Genomic DNA, 18669 nt, shown 5'->3' with positions numbered 1-18669 from the left:
CCATTTGTCAGAAATGGTGTAGGGTCTCCTGCTTGAGGGGGGTTGGACTAAATGACCTAAAAGGTCCCTTCCAACTCTGTTAATCTGTATCCCCACTTGTGAATTGCACTTTGTACAATTGTAAATGGTACTGCCGCTTACACGCTCCTAGCTTTACATGCTCGAACCCAGAACCTTCCCTAAGCTAAAGACCTCGCAAACCAAAGACGATTTGCACGTGTGGGGAATGCAGCCTGGCCAAACCCGAGTTGCATGCGGGATTTCCACGGGCCTCAGATTCGTTCCCGCCGGGACGGAAAGTTTCAACCGGCCGCGCTTCTTGCGAAACGGCGCCGCGGCAGATGGCGCCACAGCTCCGCTGTGGGGAAGGGGGCGAGGCTGCGTCCTGGCGCCACGGGAGGCTGACGCAGGCCCGGGTTAGGGGCGGAGCGCTTAGAGCGGCGTTTACAGCAGGAGCCGCCGGCGCCGCCACTTGGTTGGAGGGGTCTCCGACCGGAGTTTTGCCGGCTAGTTTCTTCTTCGCCGGCCCGCCTCCGTCCCCTTTCCAGCGCCATGTACCGGGCCCTGTACGGCTTCCGGTCGGCCGAGCCTAACTCTCTGGCCTTCGCCGTTGGCGAGACCTTCCTGCTGCTGGAGCGGAGCAACCAGCACTGGTGGCTGGTGACCCGGGCGGGCTCCGGGGAGACGGGCTACGTGCCGGCCTCTTACCTGCAGCGCCTACAGGTCAGGCAGGGGGCAAAGGACGGGCGAGGGCAGCAGCGGGGTCGGTGGTCACCGGCGTGGCCGAGGACAGACTTGGAGGTTTCTGCTGCTTTTCTGGAGGTGGCAACCCGCGCCCCTCTGAGAAGCGCGGGGTTAAGTGCCCGCAGGTCCGAGGCCAAGGCTCGGTGCCCTGCTGGGACCTGCCTGAAGATCAGCCAGGCTGGAGGGGTTTGCTTCAGCCATGGGTTTTTTTTTTTTTTTTAATTTAAAAAAAAAAATCCTGTTCCGAGAGAACGGTTCTGTGTATGGAAAACGGAACTAAGCCTGGTCATCAATCATCATTGCACATTTCCTTATCCATGTAAGGTACGGCTAGGCAATGGCATAGGTAGGTTACTCTTGGTGTGGCTGACACAGATGATGATCAGTGGGAAGGTCTTGTGGAACTTTTCACCAGAAATATAAGGAAGGTAGGCACTTGCCCATCTTACAGGTGCATCTTACGAAAGTCAGACATGCTAAGATAGAAAATGGTTCACCTCCATAGGAAGCCACACAATGTGTGTGCGCTGTTTGGAGGGGTTTTGAACAGGAACAGGCCTTTTTCAGGGGAGATAAATTACTTGTATTATTACCTATTTGCACTCTGTGGAGGCTCAAGGAACAAGGAGGCACAAAGGTGATTTTGAGAGGGAGAGAGAGAGACTGCTTTATATTCCATTTGGCTAGGATGGAAAATCTGCAATGATTCTTTGCTACTGGTGCTCTGACTGTTACAGATTTTCTGAAGTTGTATTATTGTTCTTGGGATGCACTTTTCCCCATATATGTTTTCCTGGAACAATGAGCTTCTTTGTGGGTTAAGCAAATACTTTAAACTGTAACAAATATTTTGTAGAAGATGTTGCACGACCTTGTTTTGATAACTGCATTGGTATCCAAAAGAAGTAGAGGGAGATGGGAATATTTAGTCCTTTCTATAACTTTCATGAGAGGTAAAACTTGATGAAATTTTTGTGATAGGAAAAAAAAGTGAATGTAATAGAGAACAGATTGATTTTGATTATGTGCCACCAAGTTATTTTCGACTCCTAGCGACTACATAAATAGATTTCCTCCACAATGATCTATCCCTAACCTGGTATTTCAGGTCTCCTAATTGTGCACCAATTGCTATTTTGAGTCCATCCATCTTCTTGCTCATCTTTCTTCTCTTCCCTTCTGCCTTACTCAGCTTTAGAGAATCAGGTCTTTGCATAATGTGTCCAAAATAGGATAATTCAAGCCTGATTATTTGTGCCTGCCTCAGGTGAGAATTCTGGATTGGTTTGTTCAATGATCCCATTTGTTTGTTTTCTTTCCTGTCCATAGTATTCTCCAACACCATAGTTGACATGCATCGACGTTCTTCCAATCCTTCATTTTTAAACTTTTCGGCTAGTAGAGTGTTGCAGGGAATTCTGTGGCTTGCATGATTCTTATTTTTGTAGATATAGATGCATCATTTGGCATTTGAATATCTCTTCCAAGGCCTTCGTGGCTGCTGTTCCAAGTGCTAGTCTGTAGAGTATTTCTTGACTGCTTGTTCCTTTACTGTAGATGGTTGATCCTAAAAGGCAAAAGTTATCCACTACTTTGATATCTTCATTGTCAGTTCTAAGGCTGTGTTTTCTACCTATTGTCCTTCCTTTCATTATATTTAATTTAACCCCATATTTTTACTGTGTTCTTTGAATTTTAGAATATTGAATAAAGAAGGAGAAATCATGTAGTGGTGTCGAATTTCCTCACCACTCTGGAGTCAATTTTTTTTGCCATGTTCCTACCACACTGTGGCTTTCTGAGCTGTACATAAGTTTCTCATGAGGACAATGAGATCTTTGGGATTCTAGTTTTTCTGAGCACTTTCCGCAGCTTGAAGTGATTGATACAATTAAAGGCTTTTCTATAATCAATGAAGCACTCACTGGCTTCTTTTTGGTGTTCTTTGGCTTTCTCAGTTATCCAGCGTATATATCAGCAGTGTTCCTCCGCCTTTTCTAAAGCCAGCTTGTACATCTGGTATCTCTTTTTCCATGGAGGGCTCTAATCTGCAGTGGATGATCCTAAGAATTATTTTGCTGGCATGTGAAATTAAGGATATAGGTCTTACTCCAACATTTCACTGCGCAAGGGGAGTCAAAGAGATATTAATTTTAATGTTATAAAGTTGAACTTACATATGGGTGAAACCAAACCAAATATTATTTATTTATGCCACTTACTACCAAAATGTCTTGGTGATCTACAAAAAAATGAAAGATGGCAGAACTTCTCATTTACTCCTGATATATTCAAAAATTTAAAGTTTGTAATGGTTTCCCATCACTAGTTTACAGCATATTATAACTCCACTGTAAATCTTACACAACTGTTTGCCATGAGGAGAATTCATGTAGCACACTGAAGCAGAAGGTATATTGTCACAGGTAAAATGTGGGGGGGCACATTGTGAGTTGTGCGGTAAGAGAAGGATCTATCTTGCAATTATTCTCAGATATTATCTTGATCGATAGCCCCACAAAGGGAGAACTTGAATGTTGTCTTCATTATCTGATTATGTTTCTGTATGTACATGCCTACATATACATGTGTGTCCATGTGTACCAATAATTTGGCATTTGTCTGGGGAAGATTTTTGAAGCAGCCGTTTTGCATCTGTGGAAATAGTGCAACGTAGTAAATGCATAGGATTTGGCTGTAACAAGTCTATTTTTCCAATGTAAAATATAATAGAAAGAGGCTAATAACAGGCCTGCTCAACTGCTGATGAGGGGGCCAGTCGGCTAAGCATGAACAAATGTTGTAACAATAGTGGCAGTAATTATAGCCAAGTCAGACAAGTTTGCAATTATGGAAAGTGAAAGAACAGATTGCTTCAGCCCAAATAGGAATCAGAGTGATGAGTGATAACACCCCCTTTGCTAATGTGAGGGTGTATTTAGTAAAGGAAGTCCTAAGGAGAGCATAAACATGGAAATGAGCTTCTCCTTTGCATTAGGCACCCTTTGGGCTAAAGTGTTTTGTCCTATTGCTGGAAATTGGATGCACTTCTTCTGGGTTTGAGGGGTCTTAATGGAAGAGCACATAAAGAGCCTTTATGAAAGTGGTCCTCCTTTCTGACAAACAAGTGGCAGTTTCGGTGTCAAGCTACAACCAGGACCAACTCTTCTCTCTGCTCTAGTGCTGATCCAGTTCACTGCCTCCCACATAGCAGATGTTTGAGAAAGGAAAATCATTCATGCATGGGCAAACTACATGACGAGCATCACTGTCAGTTTAGCCTTAAGTTGTGTGTTGAATTTATATTTACCGACAAAGAAATAAAGGGAGACTTAAGTTATGTAAACAACTGTTCTTGTTTTGGCATTCATGTAAATGAATATGAATGAGAAGAGAAAGCAAGGTAAGATTGTGCATTATGCCCCTCAGTATTCTCTGATTTTTAAGAGTCCTAATTCAATAATAGTAGAGTATTAGTTTGGAAAACTGAAGAGCAAAGAGAGCTATCCACTGTCCTGCTGGTTAAATTGTACAATAAAGCATCTACATATTTTGCCTAGAAAGAAAATGTGACATACATATTTGCTTGTGTTCTGAAAGAAAAAATAGCCTTTGCCCCCAATTCTCCCCTCCCCCCTTTTTTGGGGGGGTTATTCCTTGAGCCCTTCTAAATTTATTGCTGAGGCCAATATTAGTTTCCTGCAATTTTGAAGCTGGAATAATCAGAAAACTGATCCAAAGCAAGGACTGAGCAACTTACATCAACTCAAAAGCCATACTTGGTGGGTAGCCCTTGGCCCATTTTGGTATTTCAGCAGTTTTAACCAGTATGAAGCTTTAAAAAATGGGTTTGCCCCTTAAAATCCTAAGCCTTTCACCAGTGCAAAAAACAAGAAATAAATCTAAAGTTTTGGTGAATATATACAGAACATCTCTTTCTGCCTAGAACTATACTAATCTGGAAATTTCTTCGTCTACACTTACTCCATTTTGAATGACAATTTATCCTAGAAATGAGCTTGTGTAGCTTTTCCTCAGAAAATTTATTCCTAAAAGTTGGCAATTTTCTTCACTCCATTATCTTCAAGTATTGAATTCTAGACTTCAGGTATATTCTTAGTATTTCCCCATCCCCATTTTAATACCATCTGCCATAGTTGACAGCTGTTGCATATGATGGAGGTACCATCTCCAAACCTATGCATATCTTTAGAGTTTATTTATATTCAAATAAATAATTTAAATATACTGGCTTTAACCACTTATTGACCATCTTGTAAAGTTGGACTTAGGTATCTCACCAAGCTGCTTTCATTTAAATATTGTAAATAGTAATGCATCACATTTAAGAATTCTTTTGGTCTAAGCCATACAATTAGATGTCTAGAAGGCAGCTATGACCACAGGAGGTTTAACTAGTCTTAGAATTACATCTTGCTTAATATAGTTCAGTCTGGTTATGATTCCACATATATTAGATATATAATTATTAAGCTACTGTATATTATCATGTCCAATTTAAAACTTCAATTGCCACAATATGCATCAGCTATTATTAGGTTCCCCTTTTAATGCTTTTAATTACACTGGATGTCATTAATTTTGGGCTGTAATTCAAGACATAGTGATAGTTCTAAAGATAATTCTAAATTTGTCTCGCTCTCTGTAAATTTGAGTGTTCCTCAAGATTTGCTGCTAACATTTCAAGGTTTTCAAAACAGTGATTGATGGAAATGTAGGAGAATACTTCTTTTGTCGTTATAATCTCAATATAAACATTCCTGTCCCCCCCTCCCCAACTTGATGTAAGGAGTTCAGAGATGGCCTTGATGAAAATATACGGCAACCATTAGAACACAGCTTGTCCTGGGAAAACAGAAAAACATGAGAAGAAGCTCAACATTGCCTGACCTTGATTTTCTTTGCCATATGAGGAAGGAAGGAGAAATTCTGTTAGGCATTCAAGATTCATTGATTATCGTCTATATTAATAGAATTCTGGTATTTCTAGTGGAGATTATTTCCTGGCCGGATCTACCTTAGGTTTATTTTAACTTTAGGTTTCTATTTTCTCTACTGGCATCATGGTAGTTGCTTGAAGAATGTTCTCTTTCATTATACTTTCATTTCTGGTTTTTATTGGCTTTGTGTTACTTATTACGTGCTTTCTTTTTTTCTCCATATTTATTTGTAGTTATTGTTGCTTCTGCAGAGATGTGCAAAGTGTTTTGAATGCAAAGCATTTGGGGTTAGAAATTTCCTGTTTCGAACTAAAAATCGCTGCTTTGACTTCACAGGAAGTGTCCTGATCCTGTGGTAATCTCAGAACACATTCCTTTTTTTCACATTTGAAGTGGAGGCCTTTTGAATGTGGAGCTCTTCCAGAACAGATTGTGTGGTTTTACATTTCCGTAAAACAGGCAAAAACATGATAATTTTAAAATAGAAAAATAAATGAAATATGGACACTCTGAAAAAAAGGCCATTACTGTATATTGTATGGGCATGTTTAGAGCTCATTTATCATCAACTCAGAGAAACAAAAGATAAAGTTATGTAAGCATGGAATTTTGTATTGACACCAAATCTAGTCATACAGAGGTAAATTTAAAAATATATAGATTCTATACAGTGGTGGGGTTCAATTTTTTTTACTACCGGTTCTGTGGGCGTGGTAGGGAAAGGATACTGTAAAATCTCCATTCCCACCCCACTCCAGGAGAAGGTTACTGCAAAATCCCCATTTCCTCCCGATCAGCTGGGACTTGGGAGGCAGAGAATAGATGGAGACTGCGCCAGTCAGAATTTTTACTACCGGTTCTCCGAACTACTCAAAATTTCCGCTACCAGTTCTCCAGAACTGGTCAGAATCTGCTGAAACCCACCTCTGATTCTATAGATTTAAGGCCCTTGTGAAAATTGCACAATTGGTGCTTCCTTATGGGAGAAGAGCATCTTAGATACTCCTGGAGACTTTTTAGAATTACTGTAAGTGATGATGAACACTTTTGTCACTGTATTTAATTGATAAAAAATAGAAAAATAATAGTCTTCTGGTGAGGAGAGTAATTTTAAAAAATTTTGCTTTACTATCCTTGACAGCATTTGTGCTAAACTCAACAAAGGAAGATTACCTATAACCGTGATGGTGAACCTATGGCACGGGTGCCACAGGTGGCACATGGAGCCATATTGGTGGACACGCGACCTCAGCTCCGGCATGCATGTGTGCGCTGGCCAGCTGATTTTTGGGCCTTCTGGGCCCACCAGAAGTCAGGAAACACACTGTTTCTGGCCTCCGGAGGGCCTCCGGGGGTGGTGGGGAAGGCCGTTTTTGCCCTCCCCAGGCTCCTAGAAAGGCTCTGGCCTACCAGGCCCACCGGGCTATCGTGCCAAAAGCAGGGAGAGCATGGGAGGGCGGGGCGCATAGAATTATGGATGTGGGCACGTGTGTGTATGACCCCACCATGCTCCCCCCACTTTTGGCACACAATGGCAAAAAGGTTAGCCATCACTAACCTTTAACTATAATCAAAGAGTTGGTTGGAATTTATCCAATAACCATACAGAATAAGGATATTTTGATTCCTTTCCCCATACCCCTCCGGACTAAAGCTCCTCTCTTTGAAAATTTATTAAAAATCAAATGTTCTGGTTTTTAAAAAAGGTAATCTAATGATATAAGTTACAGTCAGTATAGGCAGAAATTATGGAACTTGAAGTTCAAAACATCTGGTAGGCCACAATTTAAAACTAAGCTTTTGCTTTTTGACCTTTATAAAGTTTTATCCTAACATGCTCTAGTTATTAGGAACTTATTTTGATGAGCATGACATCTGGTGAATAGTTTTATAATTTTAGACTTATTTAAGTCTAAAATAATATAATTTTAGATTTATTTGGCATATCATACATGGACTAGCAATATATGTTAACATTTCATCTAGATTGGTAAAACAATAAAATATGCATGTTAAAAAGATCTATGTTCAAATACCAGTGTCTAGGCAATCTAACCATTAAAGCACAACATCATTTATATTTTTTTAAAAAAAACAGATACAGGACCATATATGCCCTCAATTTACAGCTAATCAGGACGTGATCAATAGTTGGACGTGGCACTCCGCAGTCACACTGAGAGGAGGATACTATGCCCCATTTATACAGAGAGTCACAGCAGATACCGTATGAGGTGCGAATCCTATTCAAAATTGTCCATTGCTGATGTGGTAGTTCAAAGCCTGGCACCGTTTTTGTGGGGTCATTTATATGTCTTCCTATGTCTGGGCATTCAGTAACCCGTTTGGCTTCCCATTGGGAATCGATGTTAAAGTTGTTGGGCAGATGTGCAAGTGCCAGTGGGGGTTTCTTGGATTTAAGTCTTCCAGCTGATAAATGAGGAAGGTTGGCATGCACCAGTAGGAGTGAGTGGTTCATAATTTTTCTGTAATCTCATACTAGTGCATCTTGCCTTCGTAAAGCTGGTGGTGCTATATGTCTCAGAACAGGAAGCCAGCTAGTTGGAGTGGTTTTAATACATACATTTATAATCTTCATGGTGTCGTTGAGTCTGGCGTCTAACTTACTAGTATGGCAGTATTCTGCTGCTGCAGGGTAGACCAACCCTAGTGCTGATGACCTGAGGGTTGCAGATGAAGCTTCCCATTTAGTTCCATAATTTCTGGAGTATGTTGTTTCTAGTATGCTACCTTATTCTCTAGGTGTATCTAAAGTAGGGTACTTTAGATAGGATCATAGGGATCATAATTTTGGAAATAGTGCATAGGAAAAAGGATGTGCTAAGTAAACAGTTTCAAAGGCATCATTTATTTTTATGTTCCAAGTAAAAAAGAAAGAAGTGTATCTTAAAATTAGTCTAGATATTTGTTTTTAGCTTTCTTTTCCTATCAAGCTTGAATGCATTTCTTATCTATTTTCCTGCAGACAGATGACCTTCCAGAAGATTAGTCTCTAAACAGTTTTCTTTCTATTTTTTATTTTTTTAAATAAATTTGTTATTAAACAAATAAAACTAACACAAAGAAATAAAAAGCAAAAGCAATAAAGAAAAGCAAAAGTGCAAAAAGAAAGAATGGGAAAAAAATAGAAACTTCCAATTTCCTTTGTAGTTATCAGTACCTTTACAAAATTCTCTATTATACTATGATTACAAAAATCCCCCTTACATTTTTATTATCCCATTTTTTTCTAATCATAAAAACCACAAATCAGTGCACTTTTTCTGTTTTATTGAAAAAGCGTATAAGGATTTTCTAGCCAACTTTAAATATTATTTCCCCCTAATCAGAGGTTAATTTCAATAGTTAGAAGGGTGGCATATAAACTTAATAAACTATCTTCAATCACCATTCTGTTCTAGACAGTGTTGAGTCTTTCCACCTTTTTGCGTGCAATGGTCTTGCCGCATTTGTCATTTATAAAAACAAAGTTCCGTGACTTTTTTTTAGTTGCTTGTCCATTAGACCCAAAAGAAAAGTCTCTGATTTCAGTTGCACTTTAACCCTTTAAAATCTTTTGAATTAATGCATATATTGCTTAACGCATTGTAAGCCACCCTGAGTCTCCGGAGAAGGGCGGCATATAAATCAAATTAAAAAAAAAAAATTGTATTAAAAATGTTTTGGCTTTTGCATGCCCACCAAAAATGATAAAATGTCCTTTCCTAGCAAAGATTCAAAGTACCTTTATACATTGTAGACAATTTCTCTGATGATAAGTACGAATGATACTTCATCTTATAAAATTTCTTTGAAGGCTACAACATAACGTAAATTTCAATCCTTTCAGCCACATATTTCCTCATTGGTCCTTTTGTAAATGGGTAGCAAAATTTTTAGCCCATTTTATTATGCATTCTTTCAGTTCTTCTTCTGTCTCATATTTTAACAAAAGTTTGTACTTTTTAGCAATAATATGTTCATCATTATACATACTTCAAATTCAGTCGTGTTTCTTTAAAATCATGAAATATTTTATCCACGTTAGATCTTTCTGTTAATAAGAAAACTTTTAACCAGGATAACTTTCTGTTATCAAACCCTTTCTTGGTTTCATTTTACAATCACTTGAGAAAATTCTAGTATCTCTTGATAGACTAACTATTTAGATTTACTTATTTCTCGTCTATAAAATGCTTCTTGTACTGAAAGCCATAAAGGTTGTGTTGTGGGTGGCAAACCCTGAGTTTATATTTGTTTCATGTTCTAAGAACAGGCTGTCTAACAATGATTTTTAGAGTCTACATTCATTTTAACTTTATCATACCATAGACATCTATACCATCCAAATCTCAAGTCATTAATGTCTATATCCAATAACCTCTTCTACTTCTTAACATTACTCATTCATCATCCAAACTATCCAACATGCAACAAAATATATTGGTAAATCCAATCCTCTTTATTTCTTCATATTTTCCCTTGCCATATACATTTAGATACGTCCTTCTGCCATTGTTTAAATGGTACATCAGCTGTTAAAACAGGTATTATCTGAAACAAAAATAACATTCTGGGTAAAACATTCATCTTAATCACAGAAATTCTCCCCAGCAATGGCAATTATATTTCATCCCATCTTGACATATCTTTTTAAAACTTCATCCATAATGCTTTTCTTTGTGAATGAAATATCTAGTATTGTGTTTTAAAGGGAGAGCTCACATGGAAACTACCGTAATGCATTTTAGTTAGTAATTAGTTGTGCTTCTATGACTAGATCCCCTCTAATTTGAAGAAATTAATATACTGTAATTGATCTTCAGTATAGAAGGGAACCTAATGATGTGAAGTTCAAGCTCCAGAAATGCAATCATTCTGATTTATTTTATATTAACATATGGTTTAATCCTGTAACAATTAACAAGAGCTAGTGGATGTACTTGGTTAATTTAGTCATGGCTATGTACCCTACAATCCAGAAAATATTTCAAAGAATATATTTCAGTAAGTACTTTCAGTGCAATGTTAATCATCACATTCTTTGTTGTATGAAAATTATCTTCAAGGACATGTGAAATTATCCATCTATTAACTTTAAATCAATACAGGATGCATTTATTAAAAAAAAAAACCTAACAGTTCTGAAATTTGTAATCAGCTGAAATTTGACATTGTTTTCTTGAATGGATGTTTGCATTCCCTTCAACTTTTAAAACTCCAGCTGCTGCAATGTTATGTTAATTATAGTAAATAAATATACTGCACATTAAGACAAGCCTCTTAAATGTGTTTTTGTTGGTGCATCAAGTTTGATTGTAGGGCCTGTTTTTGGAAAATGAAAAAGCTTGGGGACAGACAGTTGATATATCAAAATCAAAATTATAATTTGGAAACAGCTGTGAATTGCACAAGGGGAGTAGGCTAGAATTAAACTAACATTGCTGTTAGTACTGAAAAGGAGCACATTCTTCTGTCTCTGCCCACAGCCAGGAGTTCGACCCTAATGGGGCTCGGCATTGACTAAGCCTTCCATCCTTCCACAGTCAGTAAAATGAGATCCCAGATTATTGGAGGGAGGGGGGCAATATGCTGACATTGTAAACCACCCAGAGAGTACTATAAAGCACTATGGAGCAGTATACAAGTCTAAGTGCTATTGCTATTTTTCCATGAGCCTTCCCAGTCTGAAATGAAAGAGGTAGGGACAAAGAGTGTTCTTTTTTAGCATGAGGCAAGACTCTTCCTTTCACTTGGCTTTTAATTACCATATTTTTCGCACTATAAGACGCACTCCCCCCCCCCCAAAAAAAAAGTGGGTGGAAATGTCTGTGCGTCTTATAGAGTGAATATTGCAGTGGGGGGGGGAATATGGCACTGGGGAACACTGGAACCTTTGCAGCCTCCTGGAATACCGCTGATCAGCTGTTCTAGGTGGCGGGGATCAATAGGTGGAGGCGAACGGGTGGCACCGAATGGGCAATCCCCGCCACCTAGAACAGCTGATTGGCGGTATTCTGGGAGGCCGATCCAACCGCCAATCAGCTGCTCGATAGCGAATACTCCAGCATTCCCCGGTGGAGGCAGCAGACACAGAGGAGGTAGGCTGTCTGCTGTTTGCTGCAAGGACGCTAGCCAAATGAATACTGGGTGGATGCTGGGAGGCAGAGGCAGATTTTTTTCCCCTTGTTTTCCTCCTCTAAAGCTAATGTGCGTCTTATAGTCCGGAGCATCTTAGAATGTGAAAAATGTGGTTATTCATATCTGCTTCTTAGGATTGTCTCTTGTCCTTATAATATTTTGGGTTTTTAATTTTGAACCACACTGAAGTGATGTTTTTGAAGCCAGTGTCTGGCTTGATTTTGTTTATGGCAAAGAAGGAAGAAGAGGACTTTCTGACACTTAAGAAAATGGGTCAGTCAGTGGGCACATAGCAATAACATTTAGACTTATATACTGCTTTATAGTATTTTGCAGCACTCTCTTAAGTGGTTTACAGAGTCAGCATAACCTTGAGCCAGTAGGGAACTCCTGGCAGTGGACTGAGTTAACTTGCAATACTGAATTCTAACCACTGTACCACCCTAGCTTGTAAAGACAAGACTGAAAGAATTGTTTGAGTTTGCCTTCCCAATCTGGAGTTCCTCAACTACAACTTCTAGAACAATTTGCAATTGCATGTTAGGGGGAAATTCTGGGTACTGTTGGCCCAACACTTTGGAGACCATTGGATTGGAAAGACTGGTTTGCGTTATGAGTAACATAACTCTGAGTCACTTCATGTTGAAGCTAACCAGATATTTTAGATAGCCTGTGCTGTTGCATTGCTCAAAATATCATATTCAGTAAATATGAATGCATCATATTCAATAATTCAATATTAGCCAGTGGTAAAACATTGAAAGATAGTTGAAATTGATGTGCTCCCAGTGAGAACACAGTAGTTTGCATCTAATATCAGTGACAGTGTCATGGGAGATAGAGTTTCCATCACAGGATAAAGAACATTAAATGTGCAACTAACAATGGAGTCAGATTCCAAGTAAAAGCCACATGTAAGAGAAGCAATCAAAAGCTGAATGTCCTGGTTGGGGTGATGTACTTAGACCACAACAGGCCAGTAGGCATTTCGAGTACTATCTGCCATTGCCTGCTGGTGCCATGTGCATTTAAACAGGGATTTCTAATATACCTGCTGGTCTGTAGTTTCCTAGTTCCTCTTCCACTCTTAGCTTCAAGTAAAAAAAGGTGGACCATCTTTTGCCAATATATACAACTACACAGCACATCTATACGTCGCAATGTATGCAAGCAGGAACGAGCACAGTAAACTTTGGACTCTCATTTCACCACCTTTCCTTTTGCATTTGTTTGTTTTCTGCACTCTGCAACTATAATTAGGGCTAGTTATGTTTTCTTTCGAAAAGCCACATTAGTAATTAAATCTATCTTATTTTAAAATAACTATAGGTTATCTTCACTGCATTTCCAAGCCCAGATGAAACAGTAATACGTGGTTTATAAGAGTGCAAAATAATCTGAATGTCTCCTTCCTTAGTAAGAAGGAGAGTGAGCTTGTTATAACTTGTTCTTGCTCATGCCTTTTATAATTGGCTGTGGTTTAGTGTGATGATTGAACCACAGTATTATGATATAGCATGGGATAGATATTGTATTCCATTAGGCCTTTGAGATCTATATATTTGTTTTTCAGGCCAAAATTGGGCACACTTATATTTTGCTGTTGACATGGTTGCACTAGCATCTTAAGAAATTGTAGCATTATCTCGTTAAATACTGTGAATTAAAATTAGCCGAATAAAGGGATTCAGTACCCTAGGATGATTGCTTTCCCTTAAACTGCTATTCCTTTCAAGAGAGAACTTTCCCCATGGGGCAGATGCCAGCTTCAGTGGGTCTGTTTTCATCCTTTCTATAGTTTAGGGAGGGAATGCTTTTCTTCAAATACTGCTTTTCTTCCAACACTGCTGATTTAGTCAAGAGCACCTTCCCACCCATTGTGATATATATCTTTAGAAATAGATAAAAATAGAGATGCACCTTTATTTTTATTTCCTTCAATATAATAGTTGAGGTGAAAGAGTTGTACAAATACCATAAAATGAATTACATTTCTCCAGCTGTAGCAAAATTGCCAATATTTAATGTTTAAAGCCAACTTTTTGTGCCTGAAGTGTTAGCCAATATTTTGTAAACAGGATTTGTTGTAACTGATATTGGAAGGAACAATGGAGCTAACAGGTACTATTGCTGAGACTTTGAAGTGTAACCTTGGCTGTAGCATCTAGTTAATTGCCTGGAGTCATTGAACATGCTTCTTGTTCCTTTAGTGCAATGCAGATGTTGTGGTAGCCTAAAAACTTCACAAGTTCTGAATAAATGGAAGCGTGCCAATTGCTAGCAGTTCTCAGTGTGTGACAGTGTGACTCAAATAGATTGAGAACAGCCAAAAGAAAATTCTCTACCACAGTTTGTGAATTCTGTTATCTCCCAGCACTCAAACCTATGGAAAATTGCTGTCCTCCAGTCTCCATCCAGAGCCCATGTAGGCAATCTCCTGCCCTCTCCTTATCCACAAGGGTTCCAAGCAGTGGTGAAATCCAAATTTTTTTTACTACCGGTTCGGTGGGTGTGGCATGGTAGGCGTGGTGTGGCTTGGTGGGTGTGGCTTAGTGGGCGTGACAGGGGAAGGATACTGCAAAATCTCCATTCCCACCCCACTCCCGGGGGAAGGTTATTGCAAAATCTCCATTCCCACCCCACTCTGCGTGCAGCGAGAAGTGGTATTTGCTGGTTCTCCGAACTACTCAAAATTTCCTCTACCGGTTCTCCAGACCCTGTCAGAACCTGCTGGATTTCACCCCTGGTTCCAAGTGACTAGACTGTTTCCTTTGTCTTTGCTGCAGTAATCGGCTCCACAGAACTATCTTCTGTTCACCGTACCTCCTCTGGAAGCCAACTACAATAGAAGCTTTTATCTGAGACAGAATAATTTATTATAGGAGACTAAAAGTTATATATGAAGTAATAACAAAATCAATTTAAAAGCTTCCTTGGGAGAAACGGATTTATTCTCCATTGAGAGTGGAGACAGCAGCCAGCGTGGGTAGTGCCCATCCAATCAGCTTCAAGGACTGAGCCTGTCAATTTTTCTTAGTCCCGCCCTGTTGCCGGGCATGCCCAGTTTTTTGGCTCAGTCCTTCAGCGCTGGCTGGTGTGTGGGACTGCTCTCTGGCTAAAATTTCCCCTTTTATCCCTTTCGTGCTGGTTTTCTCTAAAAATTTTGGACTTGGACTGTTTGACGGTGATCTGGCTTTCGATTTGGACATTGGTTGATTATTCCTGCTGACTTGGACGGTTTGGCATCGAGTTTGTGAGTTACCCAACCCTTCCCTTTACTTCGATCTCCCCTGGTTCAGGGGTGTGGGGATTCCCTGCCCTCGTTCCTCACAAGGAGGTTTTAGGATCGTTGATCTTCGAGGGACATTCTACTGTTGCGCTCTCCTCGCCCTCTGCATTTGACCACTTTCGCTTCTATTATTGTCGGCGGTTGCGGCGGGCGCTTTATAGCGGCGCCGGCCATTTTGGACTGCAAGTTTTTCCCGCCGTTTGAGAGAGCGCGAGTATTTGCAGCCGGCCTTTCCTCATTAACAATTCTTGCCGACTGAGGCCTTTTCGCCCCGGAACGCCTCCCTTACAGCCGCTCGCCACAGGCTAATTATATTAAATGAGAAGCGTGGTGGGCTGAGTGGCTATTCTGTGGAGCCTTGCGCCCCCTCCTCTGCGCGGCTGTGCCGGTTGCTGCTGCTTCAAAATTGTCCCGCAGGCTCTCTCCTTATTAAGCGACGTTGTTGCCTGAGTAGCTGAGGAGCTTCGCGCCCCCTCTTTCTGTGTGGCAGTAGCCCGAATCCGTGGGCGTTTTAAAATTGTGCCCTGTGGAGCTTCGCGCCCCCCCCCCTACTCTATTACAGCAATTGTGGGCCTCTACGCTTTCATCGTTAACTGTTAGTGGAGCTTCGCGCCCCCCCCCCTTTGCCTTAATTGCTTGTTACGGCCACAGGACTGTGGTCTTAATTACCTGATTGTTTAGCTGATTGATTGCCCGCCTTCACCAACGTTTCAAATCTGCTTCGGGCATTCCCCACCACACCTTACAATTGTGGAGTTCTTACGCTCCCAGTTTCATCTGTCTGGCATTTGATTGATTAAAATTAATTGATAATTTATTCAACACTGCCTCCTGCGGAGTTCCTCTCGCTCCCTTCTATTTGATCACAATCTATTTACTGAGGCACAGTCTGGTGCGTGGGGTTTTTACAGTCAGTCTTATTGTCTGTCATGCCTAAGGCCCTTTCTAAGTCTAAGCACGGCCGGAAGGCCAGTGCAGGCGAAATTGGCCAATCAGACTCCACGTCTGTTACCCAACAATCTGCCATGGAAGATTCCAGGTCTCATTCCAAAACTTCTCAAAGCTCACGTTCTCACCACAAGTCTTCCACGGGTGGCTTGCCATCTTCTTCTTCTAAAGCAGAAAAACGTAGAGACAAAGTTTTGACCAGACTATGTGACAAGGCTTCCGCTCAGTTGCCTCCTTCCTCTCCTCAACAACCTGCTTCTTCTAATCCACCTCCAGTCACTGTGTCCCATTCACCTTCTCCTGACCATCTGTCTCTGCAAGATTGCCCAGTTACTTTTTCCGAAGAAAATTTGTGGGGCTCTGGATCAGTTTCTCAGCAACCGGTTCCCGATCCAGCAACATCACAGGAGGCTCGTTCCTCTGAATCTGTGCCTGCCCGCTCTTTGGATCCGTTCGTTCCTCCAGATCAGCTACAGCAGATGATTGAGGCGGCGGTTCAAAGATCCTTGGCCGCCCGTTCGGGCCTTTCCAGTCGACATGGATCGGTTAGAGAGTCTTCCCCCTTTTCAGCGGACCACAGTGACGAAGGCTGCTCCCATTCAGTTCGCTCCGCTTCTCCTACTTCTTCTCACTACAGTCATCCTTCAGCCTTCGTTGACGACGGAGATCCTGATTCTGACCTGTCGGAGGATGAGAACCTTCCCCCGGATCAGCCGACCTTCACGGGTCTCTTTCCTCAAGCCTTGTTCAAATCTTTGCTCTTCAAGGCTGTTAATACGGCCCGTTTATCCTCTCCAAATGCGGATCCGGTACCCCCTTCGTCTTCCTCTGGATCTTTGGACCCGATGTTCGCGGAGCCAGCTAGGCCTATAACATCCGTCCCTACCCCTCCTCTCTTTCTGGACGTTGTAAAACGTCAGTGGGAATCTCCAGCATCTGCTCCCCTACCTTCGGCTAATGACAAACGAAACTTTCAAGTATCCTCGGACCTGGAGGCCCTTCTCCAAATTCCTTCGGTGGATACCCCAGTGGCAGCTCTTCTTCCTAATTCCAATGTTCCGGGCGAGCCGGATGAAGGTCTCCGTCCTGATGAGCGCAGATCTGACCAAGTCCTTCAAAAGGCCTTTCAAAGCTCCTCCTGGGCGATTAAAGCTACCACTACAGCATCCTTCTTTAATCGAACAACGTTGCTTTGGTTGCGTCAGTTACAAGAAAAGTTAGCCCCCGGAGATACTCGTATCAAGCAAGACCTGAATAAAATCGTAGCTGCCGTTCAATTTTCAGCCGACTCAACTCTGAATGCTGCCAGGTTCTCCGCAAAATCTTTGGCTTCGGCAGTCACGGCTCGTCGTTTGTTATACCTCCGTCATTGGCAGGCAGATGCTAGACATAAGTGGCGATTGGCTTCTGTTCCCTTTAAGGGTACGAAGCTTTTCGGGGACGCCTTAGAGCCTTTCCTCACAGAAACCAGGGACAAAAAGAAGGTCTTAGCTGCTGTTTTTCGGAGAGGAGCACCCCGTTTCTCGCCTTACCCTCCTCGTTCTTACTCCAGAGGTGCGGATGGGGGGTCCTCTTCCTCTTCTCCCTTTCCCACATTTAGAAGAGATGGGTCTTTCAGCAGGCAGCGGGGTTCTTCCGATAGATCTTTCAGAGGGCGTCCCTTTAACTTTAAGCGGCCCTTTCGAGGAGGAGGAGGTCGTTTCGTCCGTCGCCGTCGCTGATTGCCCTTTGGATCCTCCCATTGGCGGTAGATTGGGTCTCTTTGCTACTGTCTGGGAAAAATCCACCTCGGACAAGTGGGTCCACGCCACCTTAAGATCTGGGTTGGCCATTGAGTTTATTGCCCCCCCCCGCGCACCTTTGTTTGTTGCCCGATTTCCCGTAATCCCGCCAGGAGATCCCTCATGGATTCTTCTGTTCAGCATCTTCTATCTATCAGGGCAATTCAACCTGTACCTCCTGGTCAGGAAGGATCGGGATTCTATTCAAGGGTGTTTCTGGTCCCCAAATCCTCGGGGGGGTGGCGTCCTATCCTGGACCTCAAACGTTTAAACAGATACGTTGTGTATCGAAGATTCAAAATGCAGTCATTGAAGTCTATTCTAGACGGTGTGCGGAGGGGCGATCTCCTCTCTTCCATAGACCTAACAGAGGCTTACCTTCATATTCCTATCCTCCCATCCCATAGACAGTTTTTGAGATTTTGTTATAACGGAACTCACTACCAATATAGGGCCCTACCATTTGGCCTATCTTCTGCCCCCCGCACCTTTACGAAGGTGCTGGCTGCCTTGGCGGCTCGACTCCGTCTCTGTTCAGTCCGCCTCATGTGTTATTTAGATGATATCCTCCTGTTGTCCCCTTCTGTGCAACAGGCTGCCCGGGATATTCGCCTGACGGTTGAGACACTAGCGGCTCACGGCTTCTCTGTTAACTTGGAGAAGAGCCACCTTTCCCCCTCCACTAGATTAGTACATTTGGGTGCCCTGATTGACTCCCTTCAGGGCAAAGTTTTTCTTTCTCCCGATAGGCAAGCTAGTCTGAGGCAGTTAACTTACCAGGTTGAAGGGAGTCGGGTGGTCTCCC

At 41.7% G+C, this 18669-nt stretch overlaps 1 protein-coding gene across 1 annotated transcript in view; it reads left to right on the top strand.

The window, feature by feature from the left end:
* Positions 1–494: 494 nt before the first annotated feature.
* The window catches only part of NCKIPSD (NCK interacting protein with SH3 domain), a 121075-nt gene continuing 102900 nt past the window's right edge, over positions 495–18669 (top strand). Inside the window, exon 1 of the mRNA XM_070933623.1 lies at positions 495–723. Within this exon, the coding sequence (XP_070789724.1) occupies positions 553–723 (171 nt within the window). The 5' untranslated portion in view covers positions 495–552. The remainder of the gene's footprint in view (positions 724–18669) is intronic.

Source organism: Pituophis catenifer, unplaced genomic scaffold (genome assembly GCF_029215685.1).
Source record: "Pituophis catenifer annectens isolate HBS135680 unplaced genomic scaffold, rPitCat1.0.hap2 SCAF_2, whole genome shotgun sequence".
Taxonomy (NCBI): Eukaryota; Metazoa; Chordata; class Lepidosauria; order Squamata; family Colubridae; genus Pituophis; species Pituophis catenifer.
Note: the sequence above shows the minus strand (reverse complement) of the source record. Positions and strands in the feature narration are given on the sequence as shown.